General features: G+C 50.5%; 1 protein-coding gene across 6 annotated transcripts in view; it reads right to left on the reverse strand.

The window, feature by feature from the left end:
• Positions 1–19,805, reverse strand: part of SOX5 (SRY-box transcription factor 5) — a 178,080-nt gene that overhangs the window by 6,823 nt on the left and 151,452 nt on the right. For 5 of the 6 annotated variants that reach the window (XM_066590774.1, XM_066590773.1, XM_066590772.1 and 2 more), the window contains 4 exons: positions 14,524–14,747; positions 7,116–7,224; positions 2,828–3,001; positions 1,786–2,002 (listed from right to left, as the gene is read on the reverse strand). In XM_066590774.1, the coding sequence (XP_066446871.1) occupies positions 1,786–2,002; positions 2,828–3,001; positions 7,116–7,224; positions 14,524–14,747 (724 nt within the window). The remainder of the gene's footprint in view (positions 1–1,785; positions 2,003–2,827; positions 3,002–7,115; positions 7,225–14,523; positions 14,748–19,805) is intronic. The other variant, XM_066590776.1, reaches the window with a different exon arrangement.

Below are 19,805 nucleotides of genomic sequence, written 5' to 3' on the forward strand. Positions count from 1 at the left end.
GAATCAGTCACAGGTTGGAGGTGACTGAAGAAACGCGTCGACTGTGGGAGAATAAATTAATTTCTGCACGATACACAAAAACAAGTTGATCGTGCATAATTTATATACTTTTTGTCCACCAACAGAATCTATTGATATTGGAACTACAGTGTTGATACTTTACTGATCGTAAATTGATCATTTAGATTGATATATATCTGTGTATGTTTGTCAGTGAGCTCAATTTTTAACAGAGTGAATAAAAGTTATATTTTATGTTTAAAATTAGTTAGTGGGCTCTCCCCAGTGTAAATAATTAAGTTTAAAAAGAACCCTACTGTCACAGTGATTAGATAGATAGATATGGGATCGATAGATATGGGATCAATAGATAGATATGCGATAGATAGATATGCGATAGATAGATATGAGATAGATAGATAGATATGAGATAGATAGATAGATATGAGATAGATAGATAGATATGAGATAGATAGATAGATAGATAGATATGCGATAGATAGATATGCGATAGATAGATATGCGATAGATAGATATGCAATAGATATGAGATAGATAGATATGAGATCGATATGAGATAGATAGACATGAGATCGATATGAGATAGATAGACATGAGATCGATATGAGATAGATAGACATGAGATCGATATGAGATAGATAGACATGAGATCGATATGAGATAGATAGACATGAGATAGATAGACATGAGATCGATAGACATGAGATCGATAGACATGAGATCGATAGATATGAGATCGATCGATAGATATGAGAACGATCGATAGATATGAGATCGATCGATAGATATGAGATCGATCGATAGATATGAGATCGATCGATAGATATGAGATCGATAGATATGAGATCGATAGATAGATATGAGATCGATAGATAGATATGAGATCGATATATAGATAGATATGGGATCGATAGATAGATATGGGATCGATAGATAGATGTGCGATAGATAGATGTGCGATCGATAGATGTGCGATCGATAGATGTGCGATCGATAGATAGATGTGCGATCAATAGATAGATATGCGATAGATAGATATGCGATCGATAGATATGCGATCGATAGATAGATATGCGATCGATAGATAGATATGGGATCAATAGATAGATATGCGATAGATAGATATGCGATAGATAGATAGATATGAGATAGATAGATAGATATGAGATAGATATGAGATAGATAGATATGAGATAGATAGATATGAGATAGATAGATATGAGATAGATAGATAGATAGATAGATAGGATATGAAATAGATATGAAACAGAGAGATAGATATGAGATAGACAGATAGAAGATAGATAAATAAATATAAGGTAGACATATAGATAAGAGACAGATAGATAGATGTATGAGATATATTTATCTATCTGTCTGCCTATCTCATATCTATCTCTGTTTCATATCTATATCTTTTTCTATCTGTTTCATATGTATCTCATATTTATTTATCTTCTATCTCATGTATAAGATAGATAGATAGATAAATATAAGATAGACAGATAAATATAAGATAGATATGGGATAGATATGAGATAGATAGATCTGAAATAGATAGATACATATGAGATAGATGTGATATATATATATATATTATTTATATGAGATAGATATATGAGAGAGAGATATATATGAAACAGACAGGCAGCTAGATAGATATGAGATAGACAGATAAATATGAGATAAATAGATATGAGATAGATAGGTATGAGATATAGACAGACAGACAGATATGGGGGTTAGAATGCAGATGCCACTTACCCAACATTAAAATACTGCCTCATTTCCTGCCGCCGGCTCCTCATGATCGCTTTATATTCCCCGATCCGCAGCTTTTTGCCATCTACTAGACATGTGCGCTTCGGCCGCGGCTTGTACTTGTAGTCCGGATACTTCTCCAAGTGCTGCTTGCTGAGCCTGGCCTGCTCCTCGTAGTACGGCTGCTTCTCCAGATTTGTCATGGCTTTCCAGCGAGACCCTGCAATATGGAGACATCCCGTTATTTCTCTCTGGAGGGTTTAATTTACTTTGAAAACATGGCGGCCGCGGACTGCTATCATCAGGGTACTACAGGCGTGTATGGACGGCTACTATATACAGATATGACTCTCACACATACCCATATATTCTATTCAGGATATTGTAAGTCTGTAACCAGGCATAACTGGTGAATTACCAACACGTGGCCATCGGCCCCGATAACATATGCGTGTTCGGTCTGCCATGCAGAGGGTAAGGCATTGGCGTCGTTGTTTCACGGGAAAAATAAAAGCGTATTGGCTAAAAAACGTCCAACATGGCCAACTGTGGGGGCGGAGTCTATGAAGCCTCTACAGAAACCGGCTAGCAGGCCGTGATCTGCCACCATTCTCCGCTGCGGCGCTTCTGTGTTTTGTTTCCGTTCTGCACTTGTTACATTGTTTTCATTCTTTGTTTCTTTTTCCCAGTCGGGGGAGGGGGGGGGGGCATGGTTTTTTTTACGTGATCTGCAATGAATTTGCACATTGTCTGCGACTACTGTACGCGTAATGAAAGAAAGCTGTGTGCGCTCGCTGCTGATCGCCGGCCAAGCAGTCGGAGGCGATTCCTTCTGGTAACAATTTCAGGGGGAGCGGCTGATTAAGACCAGATCTTCGGAGCCTGTAAAATGTCAGCGGCGCTCTCCAGAGACGCCACAAATGTCAGCCTGGCGTAAGTGTCTACTCCGCACCGTATCAGCTGAGACAAAGGTGAATAATAAAGGTATCAGCGCTGGCGGCGACACGTGCGGCTCACAGACACGCGGTGGGAGGGGCTTCCCTACCTAATATCTTGCTGATGTTTGAGTTATGCATATCAGGGAAGGCCTGAAGGATTTTCCTGCGCTCGTCTTTTGCCCAGACCATGAAGGCGTTCATTGGCCGTTTAATATGCGGCTCGCTGCTTCCGCGTCCTCGGGACTCCCGATATATCCGGGACTCTGACACTCCTGCGCTTCCTGCAAGAAAGAAGGAGGAGACGTGAGAAGGGGGCCGGTGTCAGGTCATAGAAGAACCACAGTCTAACCGATTCCACCCCTCCGTTGCCCCAGTCCAGAGTGAGTATCAGGTGAGGGGTGTGTATACTTACACAATGAGTATAGGGGATGTGTATACTTACACAGTCAGAGTGAGGGGTGTGTATACTTACACAGTGAGTGTGGGGGGTGTACATTTACACAGTGAGTGTGAGGTGAGGGGTGTGTATACTTACGCAGTGAGTGTGGGGGATGTGTATACTTACACAGTGAGTGTGGGGGGTGTATACTTACACAGTGAGAGTGAGGGGTGTATACTTACACAGTGAGAGTGAGGGGTGTGTATACTTACACAGTGAGAGTGAGGGGTGTGTATACTTACACAGTGAGAGTGAGGGGTGTGTATACTTACACAGTGAGAGTGAGGGGTGTGTATTCTTACAGTGAGAGTGAGGGGTGTGTATACTTACAGTGAGAGTGAGGTGAGGGGTGTGTATACTTACGCAGTGAGTGTGGGGGATGTGTATACTTACACAGTGAGAGTGAGGGGTGTGTATACTTACACAGTGAGAGTGAGGGGTGTATACTTACACAGTGAGAGTGAGGGGTGTGTATACTTACACAGTGAGAGTGAGGGGTGTGTATACTTACACAGTGAGAGTGAGGGGTGTGTATACTTACACAGTGAGAGTGAGGGGTGTGTATACTTACACAGTGAGAGTGAGGGGTGTGTATACTTACACAGTGAGAGTGAGGGGTGTGTATACTTACACAGTGAGAGTGAGGGGTGTGTATACTTACAGTGAGAGTGAGGGGTGTGTATACTTACACAATGAGTATAGGGGATGTGTATACTTACACAGTCAGAGTGAGGGGTGTGTATACTTACACAGTGAGTGTGGGGGGTGTACATTTACACAGTGAGTGTGAGGTGAGGGGTGTGTATACTTATGCAGTGAGTGTGGGGGATGTGTATACTTACACAGTGAGTGTGGGGGGTGTATACTTACACAGTGAGAGTGAGGGGTGTATACTTACACAGTGAGAGTGAGGGGTGTGTATACTTACACAGTGAGAGTGAGGGGTGTGTATACTTACAGTGAGAGTGAGGGGTGTGTATACTTACAGTGAGAGTGAGGGGTGTGTATACTTACACAGTGAGTGTGAGGTGAGGGGTGTGTATACTTACGCAGTGAGTGTGGGGGATGTGTATACTTACACAGTGAGAGTGAGGGGTGTATACTTACACAGTGAGAGTGAGGGGTGTATACTTACACAGTGAGAGTGAGGGGTGTGTATACTTACACAGTGAGAGTGAGGGGTGTGTATACTTACACAGTGAGAGTGAGGGGTGTGTATACTTACACAGTGAGAGTGAGGGGTGTGTATACTTACACAGTGAGAGTGAGGGGTGTGTATACTTACACAGTGAGAGTGAGGGGTGTGTATACTTACAGTGAGAGTGAGGGGTGTGTATACTTACACAGTGAGAGTGAGGGGTGTGTATACTTACAGTGAGAGTGAGGGGTGTGTATACTTATGCAGTGAGAGTGAGGGGTGTGTATACTTACACAGTGAGAGTGAGGGGTGTGTATACTTACACAGTGAGAGTGAGGGGTGTGCATACTTACACAGTGAGAGTGAAGGGTGTGTATACTTACACAGTGAGAGTGAAGGGTGTGTATACTTACACAGTGAGAGTGAGGGGTGTGTATACTTACACAGTGAGTGTGGGGGATGTATATTTACACAGTGAGTGTGAGGTGAGGGGTGTGTATACTTAAACAGTGAGTGTGGGGGGGGATGTATACTTAAACAGTGTGTGTGTGGGGTGTATACTTACACAGTGAGAGTGAGGGGTGTGTATACTTACATAGTGAGCGCCAGGGGTGTGTATACTTACACTGTGAGTGTGGGGGATGTACATTTACACAGTGAGTGTGAGGGGTGTGTATACTTATGCAGAGAGTGTGAGGTGAGGGGCATGTATACTTACGCAGTGAGTGTGAGGTGTGTATACTTACACAGTAAGTGTGAGGTGAAGGGTGTGTATACTTATACAGTGAGTGTGAGGGGTGTATACTTACATAGTGAGTGTGGGGGTGTATATTTACACAGTGAGTGGGAGGGGTGTGTATACTTACACAGTGAGTGTGATGTGAGGGGTGTGTATACTTACACAGTGAGTGTGGGGTGTGTATACTTATACCATGAGTGTGGGGGGTGTACATTTACACTGAGTGTGAGGTGAAAGGGGTGTACACTTATGCAGCGAGTGTGAGGTGTGTGTATACGTATGCAGTGAGTGTGAGGTGTGTGTATACGTATGCAGTGAGTGTGAGGTGAGCGGTGTGTACACTTATGCAGTGAGTGTGAGGTGTGTGTATACGTATGCAGTGAGTGTGAGGTGTGTGTATACGTATGCAGTGAGTGTGAGGTGAGCAGTGTGTATACTTATGCAGTAAGTGTGAGGTGTGTATACTTACAGTGAGTGTGTGGAGTGTATACTTACAATGAGTGTGTGGAGTGTATACTTACATAGTGAGTGTGGGGGTGTATATTTACACAGTGAGTGGGAGGGGTGTGTATACTTACACAGTGAGTGTGATGTGGGGGGTGTGTATACTTACACAGTGAGTGTGGGGTGTGTATACTTATACCATGAGTGTGGGGGGTGTACATTTACACTGAGTGTGAGGTGAAAGGTGTGCACACTTATGCAGTGAGCGTGAGGTGTGTGTATACATATGCAGTGAGTGTGAGGTGAGCAGTGTGTACACTTATGCAGTAAGTGTGTGGAGTGTATACTTACAGTGAGTGTGTGGAGTGTATACTTACATAGTGAGTGTGGGGGTGTATATTTACACAGTAAGTGGGAGGGGTGTGTATACTTACACTGAGTGTGATGTGAGGGGTGTGTATACTTACACAGTAAGTGTGGGGTGTGTATACTTACACTATGAGTGTGGGGGATGTACATTTACACAGTGAGTGTGGCGGATGTACATTTACACAGTGAGTGTGAGGTGAAAGGTGTGTACACTTATGCAGTGAGTGTGAGGTGTGTGTATACTTATGCAGTGAGTGTGATGTGAGGGGTGTGTATACTTATGCAGTGAGTGTGATGTGAGGGGTGTGTATACTTATGCAGTCAGTGTGATGTGAGGGGTGTGTATACTTATGCAGTGAGTGTGGTGTGAGGGGTGTGTATACTTACGCAGTGAGTGTGGCGGATGTACATTTACACAGTGAGTGTGAGGTGAGCGGTGTGTACACTTATGCAGTCAGTGTGATGTGAGGGGTGTGTATACTTATGCAGTGAGTGTGGGGGATGTGTATACTTACACAGTGAGAGTGAGGGGTGTGTATACTTACACAGTGAGTGAGGGGTGTATACTTACACAGTGAGAGTGAGGGGTGTGTATACTTACACAGTGAGAGTGAGGGGTGTATACTTACACAGTGAGAGTGAGGGGTGTGTATACTTACACAGTGAGAGTGAGGGGTGTGTATACTTACACAGTGAGAGTGAGGGGTGTGTATACTTACACAGTGAGAGTGAGGGGTGTGTACACTTATGCAGTGAGTGTGAGGGGTAGGGTGTGTATACTTATGCAGTGAGTGTGAAGTGAGCGGTGTGTACACTTATGCAGTGAGTGTGAGGTGTGTATACTTATGCAGTGAGTGTGAAGTGAGCGGTGTGTACACTTATGCAGTGAGTGTGAGGTGTGTATACTTATGCAGTGAGTGTGAAGTGAGCGGTGTGTACACTTATGCAGTGAGTGTGAGGTGTGGGGTGTGTATACTTGTGCAGTGAGTGTCAGGTGAGCGATGTGTACACTTATGCAGTAAGTGTGAGGTGTGTGTATACTTATACAGTGAGTGTGATTTGGGGGGGGTGTATACTTACGCAGTGAGTGTGGGGGGATGTATATTTACACAGTGAGTGTGAGGTGAGGGGTGTGTATACTTACGCAGTGAGTGTGAGATGAGGGGCGTGTACACTTATGTAGCGAGTGTGAGGACAGTGAGTAATAACACGACAGGCTGGTTGGAGCTCCGCCCCTTTGTACGGTGCCGCTGAGCGCGTTCTTACCATCAGAGTCTCCACTCAAGTTGAAGTCCATCATGGTGTGTCCAAGCTTCCCGTCGTCACTTTGGCGCACGGCGAGCTGCTGCGACAGACAATCCAACGAGGCTTTATCCTGCCGGAGAGAAGAGACCCCAGAAGTTAAGTACAGTTGCGTACAACATCGACGCCTCTACCGCCATCATCCTCCCCGTGTGACGTCAGCGATAAACTCTACCACCGCGGCCAGAACCGCCACATTCGCTACTGATCAAGATAGCCTCTCTCTTCTCCTCTAAGACAAAAGTCAGGGGGAAAGTGAGAGGGAACATATTGAGAGCACGCTGGCTCCGATGCTGCGCCCCCCCCCAAATCCCCCACCGCGCTTTTATGGGCCTCTATTATTCCAGTAAGAGCTCGCAGCGCGGAGACCACCGGAGAGGATGAAAGCGCGATCCACGTCTAATGATTAATTACTTATCTCTTTATTACATGGCAATGAATAAATGTCGAGCGCGCTAATACCCCCCCACTCGTTTCTGGAATCTTCCGCAGATAAAGGACAATAATCCCCCACCCCCACCCCGCCGCAGCCAGAAACATCATTAAAATATGCGCACGCAATGGCTGTGCGAGGGCGGCCAGGGGGCACGGACTGGATATGTATCCACCGGCAGATAGAGTCTGCCAACACATTGATACATTGTATACATGTGCATCCTCCCACGGCCACCGGGGGGCAAATAGCAGCTGTTGCTCGCCAGAAACATGTCTTTTACTGCGCCATTTTAAAAACATCTTTTAGCGGGAGGAGTCTGCATTCTCAGAGGTTTGATGTGGGCCGCCATGCGGGGGTTCTGATTTATGGGCAGGGATAGGGAGGGGTGTGTCTGTGTATACTTCCAGGCTGGTAGGTGACCGCAGAGCGCTCTCCACAGCCTCCAATATGGCTGCCTAGGTCTGCAACTTCCTGTTCCCTGTAGGAGGCACAGCTCTGAAGCACAAAGTGCTGTTCGCTAGCTGTGCAGGCAAAGAGAATTGGGATATTAGAGAGATACAATGTAAAACCAGCGGCGATGTTGGGCTCATATATTGTCGTACAGATGTATGTGCAGAACGCTCTGCACCGCCAGCCTGCAGGAATGAATGGAGTTCCTTCATGAGAGGCGTTCCGCGCCGCTCGTCAGCAGAAGTTATTGCTGGGCCGCTGCCGATATCTTTACCTTTCTGTCATTAGAAAAATAAAATTAAATCATTTTGAGGCGGCGGCGGCGGGCGCTCACACATAATAAGTCTCTGCCATGCGTGGGCTCTCATTAGCTGCAAGTTATGGCACGCTGACAAACGAGGGAGAGCGGCTGCACCGCGATGTATATTACTGACCATCTGTGAAAATACGGCTCGCAGCCATACCAGGCGCACAGCTGTAAATACAGGCAAAGGGCGGCACTAAACGCCACTACAACAGCGACTAATTACTGACCGCAGGACGGGACAAACGCGAGCGGGTAATACTGGGCACCGACGCCCGTCCCACACACGCCAGGCAGATGGAGACCCCTGGCGCCGTCCCAGAAACGGATAAAATTAGAACAGAAATGCAGCAAATCTCCCAAACATGAAGGAGCAGAGGAGAAATGTGCGCAAAGAAAAAAACGAATAGCAGAAAAGCAGGAAAAATAATAAAAATCACTAAAGCATCAAAATGAAGAGAAAAAAACCCCTAAAGATTATAAAACAAACCTAAAATCATAAAAACAGAAAAAAACTATAATAAAAGGTGAAATACTAAATGATTATTTGGTGATATTTTTTCTGGTAAATTTCTAGTTTTTCTTATATTAGTTTTATTTTTCTATTCTTGTTTCAGGTTCTTTTCAATCATTTTTGTTTTTTTTTTGCTTTTTTTTAATCATTTTAAATGAAACAAAATCAGTATTGATCAACTTATATTTGTGACTGTAACAAGGGGGCGCCTCTACGACTAGAGGAAAAAAGGCTTCTATACAACATCGAAGGGGGTTCTTTACTGTAAGAGCGGTCACACCGTGGAGCCTCTACTGTAAGGGCGGTCACACCGTGGAGCCTCTACTGTAAGGGCGGTCACACCGTGGAGCCTCTACTGTAAGGGCGGTCACACCGTGGAGCCTCTACTGTAAGGGCGGTCACACCGTGGAGCCTCTACTGTAAGGGCGGTCACACCGTGGAGCCTCTACTGTAAGGGCGGTCACACCGTGGAGCCCCTACTGTAAGAGCGGTCACACCGTGGAGCCTCTACTGTAAGGGCGGTCACACCGCGGAGCCCCTACTGTAAGAGCGGTCACACCGCGGAGCCCCTACTGTAAGAGCGGTCACACCGTGGAGCCCCTACTGTAAGAGCGGTCACACCGTGGAGCCCCTACTGTAAGAGCGGTCACACCGTGGAGCCCCTACTGTAAGAGCGGTCACACCGTGGAGCCTCTACTGTAAGGGCGGTCACACCGCGGAGCCCCTACTGTAAGAGCGGTCACACCGTGGAGCCCCTACTGTAAGAGCGGTCACACCGTGGAGCCCCTACTGTAAGAGCGGTCACACCGCGGAGCCCCTACTGTAAGAGCGGTCACACCGTGGAGCCCCTACTGTAAGAGCGGTCACACCGTGGAGCCCCTACTGTAAGAGCGGTCACACCGTGGAGCCCCTACTGTAAGAGCGGTCACACTATGCATCCTCTACTGTAAGAGCGGTCACACAGTGTATGTAGCCTCTACTGTAAGAGCAGTAACGCTATGCATTCTCTACTGTAAGAGCGGTTACGCTATGGAGCCTCTACTGTAAGAGCGGTCACACTATGGAGCCTCTACTGTGAGAGGGGTCACACTATGGAGCCTCTACTGTGAGAGGGGTCACACTATGGAGCCTCTACTGTGAGAGGGGTCACACTATGGAGCCTCTACTGTAAGAGCGGTCACACCATGGAGCCTCTACTGTAAGAGCGGTCACACCGTGGAGCCGCTACTGTAAGAGCGGTCACACCGTGGAGCCGCTACTGTAAGAGCGGTCACACCGTGGAGCCTCTACTGTAAGAGCGGTCACACCGTGGAGCCTCTACTGTAAGAGCGGTCACACCATGGAGCCTCTACTGTAAGAGCGGTCACACCATGGAGCCTCTACTGCAAGAGCGGTCACACCATGGAGCCTCTACTGTAAGAGCGGTCACACTATGGAGTCTCTACTGTAAGAGCGGTCACACAGTGTATGTAGCCTCTACTGTTAGAGCGGTCACACCGTGGAGCCTCTACCGTAAGAGCGGTCACACCGTGGAGCCTCTACCGTAAGAGCGGTCACACCGTGGAGCCTCTACCGTAAGAGCGGTCACACCGTGGAGCCTCTACCGTAAGAGCGGTCACACCATGGAGCCTCTACCGTAAGAGCGGTCACACCGTGGAGCCTCTACCGTAAGAGCGGTCACACCGTGGAGCCTCTACCGTAAGAGCGGTCACACCGTGGAGCCTCTATTGTAAGAGCGGTCACACCGTGGAGCCTCTACCGTAAGAGCGGTCACACCGTGGAGCCTCTACCACTGTAAGAGCGGTCACACCGTGGAATCTCTAGTGTAAGAGCGGTCACACCGTGGAGCCTCTACTGTAAGAGCGGTCACACCGTGGAGCCTCTACTGTAAGAGCGGTCACACCGTGGAGCCTCTACTCTAAGAGCGGTCACACCGTGGAGCCTCTACTGTAAGAGCGGTCACACCGTGGAGCCTCTACTGTAAGAGCGGTCACACCGTGGAGCCTCTACTGTAAGAGCGGTCACACCGTGGAGCCTCTACTGTAAGAGCGGTCACACCGTGGAGCCTCTACTGTAAGAGCGGTCACACTGTGGAGCCTCTACTGTAAGAGCGGTCACACCGTGGAGCCTCTACTGTAAGAGCGGTCACACCGTGGAGCCTCTACTGTAAGAGCGGTCACACCGTGGAGCCTCTACTGTAAGAGCGGTCACACCGTGGAGCCTCTACTGTAAGAGCGGTCACACCCTGGAGCCTCTACTGTAAGAGCGGTCACACCGTGGAGCCTCTACTGTAAGAGCGGTCACACCGTGGAGCCTCTACTGTAAGAGCGGTCACACCGTGGAGCCTCTACCGTAAGAGCGGTCACACCGTGGAGCCTCTACCGTAAGAGCGGTCACACCGTGGAGCCTCTACCGTAAGAGCGGTCACACCGTGGAGCCTCTACCGTAAGAGCGGTCACACCGTGGAGCCTCTATTGTAAGAGCGGTCACACCGTGGAGCCTCTACCGTAAGAGCGGTCACACCGTGGAGCCTCTATTGTAAGAGCGGTCACACCGTGGAGCCTCTACCACTGTAAGAGCGGTCACACCGTGGAGTCTCTAGTGTAAGAGCGGTCACACCGTGGAGCCTCTACTGTAAGAGCGGTCACACCGTGGAGCCTCTATTGTAAGAGCGGTCACACCGTGGAGCCTCTACCGTAAGAGCGGTCACACCGTGGAGCCTCTACCACTGTAAGAGCGGTCACACCGTGGAATCTCTAGTGTAAGAGCGGTCACACCGTGGAGCCTCTACTGTAAGAGCGGTCACACCGTGGAGCCTCTACTGTAAGAGCGGTCACACCGTGGAGCCTCTACTCTAAGAGCGGTCACACCGTGGAGCCTCTACTGTAAGAGCGGTCACACCGTGGAGCCTCTACTGTAAGAGCGGTCACACCGTGGAGCCTCTACTGTAAGAGCGGTCACACCGTGGAGCCTCTACTGTAAGAGCGGTCACACCCTGGAGCCTCTACTGTAAGAGCGGTCACACCGTGGAGCCTCTACTGTAAGAGCGGTCACACCGTGGAGCCTCTACTGTAAGAGCGGTCACACCGTGGAGCCTCTACTGTAAGAGCGGTCACACCATGGAGCCTCTACTGTAAGAGCGGTCACACCCTGGAGCCTCTACTGTAAGAGCGGTCACACCCTGGAGCCTCTACTGTAAGAGCGGTCACACCGTGGAGCCCCTACTGTAAGAGCGGTCACACCGTGGAGCCTCTACTGTAAGAGCGGTCACACTGTGGAGTCTCTAGTGTAAGAGCGATCACACCGTGGAGCCTCTACCGTAAGAGCGGTCACACCGTGGAGCCTCTACCGTAAGAGCGGTCACACCGTGGAGTCTCTACTGTAAGAGCGGTCACACCATGGAGCCTCTACTGTAAGAGCGGTTACACAGTGGTGCCTCTACTGTAAGAGCGGTCACACCATGGAGCCTCTACTGTAAGAGCGGTCACACCGTGGAGCCTCTATTGTAAGAGCGGTCACACCATGGAGCCTCTACTGTAAGAGCAGTCACACCATGGAGCCTCTACTGTAAGAGCGGTCACACTGTGGAGTCTCTAGTGTAAGAGCGGTCACACCGTGGAGCCTCTACCGTAAGAGCGGTCACACCGTGGAGTTCAGTAGAGTGCAATAATATTACAGGTTAGGTTGCGTCCAATTTCAGTCTGAAAAAAACAAATCAATTATAGTCTGTGCGTCATCCAAGTGTTGCATGTGTCCATTTTTTTTTTACTTCTGTGTGTCATCCGTTTTTCTTGTGTGCAAAAAATACTCTGAAGGAGGCCCAGTTTTTTTTAGTGTTGCTTAGCAATGGTGGATACACGGATGTTAATCTTTGCGTGTTCTGTTTTTTACTGTGCGCCAACTGACTTGAATGGGCAGCTGTTGTCCAGGAAGTCGGAGCAGAACAGGACGTGCCGCAGTTTATTTACGTACACAGAGTATCAATCCGTTAAAAAAACTCACAAACATCTAAAATTAATAGAAAAACAAAAATTCAATAAGAAGGTAAAACAGAAGAGAAAACGGAGCTTCCCGGCGACACCCGTCCGCTGTTAGAAGCAACGAACGTGAAGCATCTCACGGTTGATATTTTTTGTGCTCTCCATGAGCTTCGTGTGATGTATTCGAACTTTAACCCTGCCGTACATCTATATCATCGGCGATCGCCCCCCCACTCAGTTCTACGATTTCTAATTTGAGCTTCTGCCTGGATATTTTGTCGGCGGTAACAGAATCTCGTGTCACGGCCCGAAACTCCCCTAATTTACCGTTTACTACCAGGAAGCTCCCCCTCCTCCGCAAGAAGCCAGAGAGCAGAGATTATCTGACCTGCGGCTCCGCATGTCAGCCTACAACAGCAGGGCATGCTGGGAGTTGTAGTTTCCCAGCAGGCTTACACACTGTACTTGGGGTCATGTGTGGAGAGCAACAGCTGATCAGTATTAAGGGAGAATAAGCAGGGCTGGAATTACGCGCTTGTGAAGCTCCCTGTCCCAATACAAGCGGTCCGCATCTAAACGCAAGACACGTTCCTCCGCGACTCTCGAGGAGTCAAGGCTTCTCGTTTAAAGCCATTTGATGGGCTGTCACTGGAGCTCAGGGGGGATATGAGGAGGGGAGGCACACAGAGGCGAAGATTAGAGAAGGGTGCCTGGCGAGTGTGAGCGCCCCCCGCTGCACCCTCCACTCCACGCCGTGCACTTAACAAACAGCAGCAATTTAGCGGCTGCAGTCACTTCACATTAGCGTCTGGCGGAGTGTTAAAGCCTCTTCTGCACGGGGAGGAATTTCGGCTCTGAGCCGCCTTTCAAGAAAGCTTAAATATCTGAACGTAAATTCCTTTCTGCTCGCCATCATTCCTTCAGCCGCCACCGCTTTATCCGCACATGAAAGCGTTAGTCAGAGCCGCTATCGCCATTCACAACGCGGTCACCGGCTTATCGGCTTTAAAGTAACAATCCACTTCTGAATAAGTTCTGTAGGAAGCGTCAAGAAATGAGGGAGCCATATTGTACGGGAGATCCACGAAGCAGAGCATGCTGGGAGCTGTAGTCACCCACAGGGAGGAATCAGAGGGGTCACAACACTCAAATACAAGTGGCTGATAGCTGGGGACAATAGATTGTACGGACCTGTCCTACAGTCTCCTCCCCCAGCCTGACATGTCTGATAACAGAGAGTAATAGACTGTACTCACCTGTCCTACAGTCCCCTCCCCCCAACCTGACATGGCTAATAACAGGGAGTAATAGACTGTACTCACCTGTCCTACAGTCACCTCCCCAGCCTGACATGGCTGATAACAGGGAGTAATAGATTGTAAGACAGGTGAGTACAGTCCCCTCCCTCAGCCTGATGTGGTGTAAAGCTGAGCGACGGGCGGGCATGTAACGCTGGGCGACGGGCGGAGTTCGACAGCTTGTAATCACTGGGAGCATTTAGTGGGATAACGTCTGACAGCGGCGCTACAGAACGGTTACACGGCAGCTTACACCCCCCACGACTCATCCTAGTGTCAGGCAGCGGCTGTTCCTGGAGAGTATTAGTCGCCGGCGTGCCGCTCTCATCTCGCTAACTATACGGAGTTTCTCTCATTTCTAAGTCAACCCAGATATTTAAAAAAACTCACGGAAAAGAGAAAAGCGTAACGTGCGGCTGGCGAGGAGGAAGCAGCGCGTCCTCTCACCTTCTCCGTTCTGCAGTTGTTCAGGCCGAGGCTGTTGACGACCTTTCCGTCCAGAACCTGCTGCTCCCGCCTCAGCTGCTCCTTCATCTGCCGCGCCTCCTGGATCGCCTTTGTCACGGCGTCGTGGTCATTGAGGTAACCCGTCGACGTGATGGAGGAGAGGATATCTGGAACCAAGAAACACCACATTAAGACGTGTAGACACCGGCACTGGCATCGGGTGTAGCAAAAGTAACTGACACTTTGTATCTCACATACATGTCACCTCTTAAAGGGCCAGAAGCGCTGCCAGACAAATGTGTGACCACCCACCTCTCACCTCTCACTCCACCCCTTGCCCCTCACTCAATCCCATATCCACACCTGGCCCGTCGCCTCTCCCTCCACCCCTTACCTGCCAACTTTCCACCCACACCTGGCATGTCACTCCTAAGCCTACAGCTGGCTGTCACCCCTTTGTTCACAGTTTTAGTTCATTTTTCTAGGGCTTCCCACCTCTGATAACCTTTATCCAGAGCGCTCATCCAGCTTTCCTCCACCCCTGAATGGCCTCCTCCCATGTTCCCTTATACATATTCTGTGAATTTTTGCAACACGCTGTCAGCTCGAAGTGGCCCTCACAGCGCTGTCATCTCTCTGCGGCCCCCACTGCGCTGTCAGCTCCCGGCAGGCCCCCACCCCGCTGTCAGCTCCCGGCAGGCCCCCACCCCGCTGTCAGCTCCCGGCAGGCCCCCACCCCGCTGTCAGCTCCCGGCAGGCCCCCACCCCGCTGTCAGCTCCCGGCAGGCCCCCACCCCGCTGTCAGCTCCCGGCAGGCCCTCACCCCGCTGTCAGCTCCCGGCAGGCCCTCACCCCGCTGTCAGCTCCCGACAGGCCCCCACCCCGCTGTCAGCTCCCCGGCAGGCCCCCACCCCGCTGTCACCTCCCGGCAGGCCCCCACCCCGCTGTCAGCTCCCCGGCAGGCCCCCACCCCGCTGTCACCTCCCGGCAGGCCCCCACCCCGCTGTCAGCTCCCCGGCAGGCCCCCACCCCGCTGTCAGCTCCCGGCAGGCCCCCACCGCGCTGTCAGCTCCCGGCAGGCCCCCACCGCGCTGTCAGCTCCTCGCAGGCTCCCACTGCGCTGTCAGTGCTTGGCGGCCCCCACCCCGCTGTCAGTGCTTGGCGGCCCCCACCCCGCTGTCAGTGCTTGGCGGCCCCCACCCCGCTGTCAGCTCCTGGCAGGCCCCCACCCCGCTGTCAGCTCCCGGCAGGCCCCCACCGCGCTGTCAGCTCCCGGCAGGCCCCCACCGCGCTGTCAGCTCCCGGAAGGCCCCCACCGCGCTGTCAGCTCCCGGCAGGCCCCCACCGCGCTGTCAGCTCCAGGCAGGCCCCCATCGCGCTGTCAGCTCCAGGCAGGCCCCCACCGCGCTGTCAGCTCCTGGCAGGCCCCCACCGCGCTGTCAGCTCCCGGCAGGCCCCCACCGCGCTGTCAGCTCCCGGCAGGCCCCCACCGCGCTGTCAGCTCCCGGCAGGCCCCCACCGCGCTGTCAGCTCCCGGCAGGCCCCCACCGTGCTGTCAGCTCCCGGCAGGCCCCCACCCCGCTGTCAGCTCCCGGCAGGCCCCCACCGCGCTGTCAGCTCCCGGCAGGCCCCCACCGTGTTGTCAGCTCCTCGCAGGCTCCCACTGCGCTGTCAGTGCTTGGCGGCCCCCACCCCGCTGTCAGTGCTTGGCGGCCCCCACCCCGCTGTCAGCTCCCGGCAGGCCCCCACCCCGCTGTCAGCTCCTAGCAGGCCCCCACCGCGCTGTCAGCTCCAGGCAGGCCCCCATCGCGCTGTCAGCTCCAGGCAGGCCCTCACCGCGCTGTCAGCTCCCGGCAGGCCCCCACCGCGTTGTCAGCTCCCGGCAGGCCCCCACCGCGCTGTCAGCTCCCGGCAGGCCCCCACCGCGTTGTCAGCTCCCGGCAGGCCCCCACCGTGCTGTCAGCTCCCGGCAGGCCCCCACCCCGCTGTCAGCTCCCGGCAGGCCCCCACCCCGCTGTCAGCTCCCGGCAGGCCCCCACCCCGCTGTCAGCTCCCGGCAGGCCTCCACCCCGCTGTCAGCTCCCGGCAGGCCCCCACTGCGCTGTCAGCTCCTCGCAGGCTCCCACTGCGCTGTCAGTGCTTGGCGGCCCCCACTGCGCTGTCAGCTCCCAGCGGCCCCCACTGTGCTGTCAGCTCCCGGCAGCTCGCACCACATAGGGTGGCATTATTGTAAAACACATAATTACCATGGATAATAACATGTAAATCACCCTCTTCAGATCTCCCACCAGTGACAGGAAGGTTTAAAGAGCCCCCTCCTAAATCCAAAAATAAGCTTTAAATGTCAAAATCTCCATAAATTCTTTGGAGCCCTTTCTACTTCCAGGAAAGCTGGGTGAAAACCAAATGCGGCTGCCAATACGCCTGGATCCTGTCTCACTGCCCAACTGAGAATTATCCTTCAGGAGTCTGGGAAAGCTGGGTGACAACCTCTGCGGTAGTTATGAGGACAGCCATATTGGGGATTACTCAGCTTTCCCAGAAACACCTGGATGGAACAGTCAATATGTGTGGATATATGGGGGAGATCCTACAAGGGAGACGAACGGCAGATGAGGGGATTGCGGAGAGACGGCGGACGCTCATCGCGCGTCAAATGACCGCTTTTCTTGAACATGTTCTGCGGATTCTTCAGCCTAATCCATTTTCAGAACAAAAAACATCTGTCCGGTAAATCCTGTAATCCACCGCAACGCGCCGTTAAATCCCGTGATTTGTTGTAAAACACCGAGATTAAAAGAAAGAGAAATGGGAAATTGCTAACGGCGGCACAGCGCTCGTGTCACTAATACTCGCCGCTTTGTATCTAATCGTGGCGGATTACACGCCCTCGCCGGATTACCGGACTCCTCTATCTGAACTGATCGCTGCCGGGAAACATGAAGGAGCATTGTCTCTGAGCCGAGGGCGGGGGAGGGGCTGGTGTCAGATTAGTTGGGCTAAACCTCGCTGCGAGCTCCTCTCCGCCTCCAAGTTTTACGCCGTTCGGATAATTCAGAGCAGAGACAAATTAAAGCCTTAAGAAGGGAAATTAATCTCATACAGATTTAGGCGAGCGCGGCGGCCGCACGACTAACGGAAGTAGGTCGGCAAATTTGTGTCTTGAGCAGGAAAAGATCACCCGGTCCTCGGAGGTGTCACCGGCAGATAAGGACAGGGGCCACTGGGACCCTCCGCTCGCAGAAACCCCCAAGCCGGGGAACACTGGGTGACAACCCTTATGGCCACTACTGCAGTCCTCACCAATTGCAGATACGGCAATATCTCCTCTGCTATTGTGTAGATGGAAATGTAATCAGATGTGCTATTCAGGAGGTCGGTAAAGCTGAGTGACATCATCAATGAGAAAGTGGCCATACTGGATATTAAGCCACTATGATTTAATACAACAAGGGTGGGGCCTGATCAGTAAATAAACTATGATATGATACAGCAGGGGTGGAGCCTGATCAGTAAATAGACTATATATGATATCATACAGCAGGGGCGGAGCCTGATTAGTAAACAGGCTATATGATGCAGCAGGGTTGAGGCTTGATCAGTAAATAGACTATATGATACAGCAGGGGGGGAGCCTGATCAGTTAATAGACTATATGATACAGCAGGGATAGGGTGTCGATCTGTAAGTAGACATAATATAATACAGCAGGGGCGGGGCCAGATCAGTAAATGAACAATATGATACAGCAGGGGCGGAGCCTGATCAGTTAATAGACTATATATGATATCATACAGCAGGGGCAGAGCCTGATCAGTTAATAGACTATGATATGATACAGCAGGGACAGGGTGTCGATCTGTAAGTAGACATAATATAATACAGCAGGGGCGGGGCCAGATCAGTAAATGAACAATATGATACAGCAGGGGCGGAGCCTGATCAGTTAATAGACTATGATATGATACAGCAGGGACAGGGTGTCAATTTGTAGGTAGACCATAATATGATACAGCAGGGGTGAGGCCTGATCAGTAAATAGACTATATATGATATCATACAGCAGGGGCGGAGCCTGATTAGTAAACAGGCTATATGATGCAGCAGGGTTGAGGCTTGATCAGTAAATAGACTATATGATACAGCAGGGGCAGAGCCTGATCAGTTAATAGACTATATGATACAGGAGGGATAGGGTGTCGATCTGTAAGTAGACCATAATATGATATAGCAGGGGCGAGGCCTGATCAGTAAATAGACTATATATGATATCATACAGCAGGGGCGGAGCCTGATTAGTAAACAGGCTATATGATGCAGCAGGGGCGAGGCCTGATCAGTAAATAGACTATATGATACAGCAGGGGCGGAGCCTAACCAGTTAATAGACTATGATATGATACAGCAGGGACAGGGTGTTGATCAGTAAGTAGACATAATATAATACAGCAGGGGCGGGGCCAGATCAGTAAATGAACAATATAATACAGCAGGGGCGGAGCCTGATCAGTTAATAGACTATGATATGATACAGCAGGGACAGGGTGTCAATTTGTAGGTAGACCATAATATGATATAGCAGGGGCGAGGCCTGATCAGTAAATAGACTATATATGATATCATACAGCAGGGGCGGAGCCTGATTAGTAAACAGGCTATATGATGCAGCAGGGTTGAGGCTTGGTCAGTAAATAGACTATAAGATACAGCAGGGGCGAGGCCTGATCAGTAAATAGACTATATGATACAGCAGGGGCGGAGCCTAACCAGTTAATAGACTATGATATGATACAGCAGGGACAGGGTGTCGATCAGTAAGTAGACATAATATAATATAGCAGGGGTGAGGCCTGACAAGTAAAATTACAGATATAATACCGCAGGGGTGGGGGTCGCTCTGTAAATTGACCATAATATAATAGAGTAGGGGCGGGGCCTGACCTGTAAACAGACATTGATGTTATGCAGCAGGGGTGGAGCGCCACTCTGTACATAAACCATGACATAATACAGCAGAGGAGGGGCACGAGCAGTAAAAAGTCTATGATATAATACATGCATGGACAGTGCACTAATCAGTAAACACACAATGAAAGGACATTGAAGGGTTGGGGCAAGGATCAGTAAAGAGACTATAATGCAGCAAAGGTGGGGCGCCGAATAGTAAATAGACATAATACAGCAGGGGAGGAACAGTAAATAAACTATAAGTTAAATGCAAGGGA

This window comes from Eleutherodactylus coqui, chromosome 2, assembly GCF_035609145.1.
Source record: "Eleutherodactylus coqui strain aEleCoq1 chromosome 2, aEleCoq1.hap1, whole genome shotgun sequence".
In the NCBI taxonomy this organism is placed as follows: domain Eukaryota; kingdom Metazoa; phylum Chordata; class Amphibia; order Anura; family Eleutherodactylidae; genus Eleutherodactylus; species Eleutherodactylus coqui.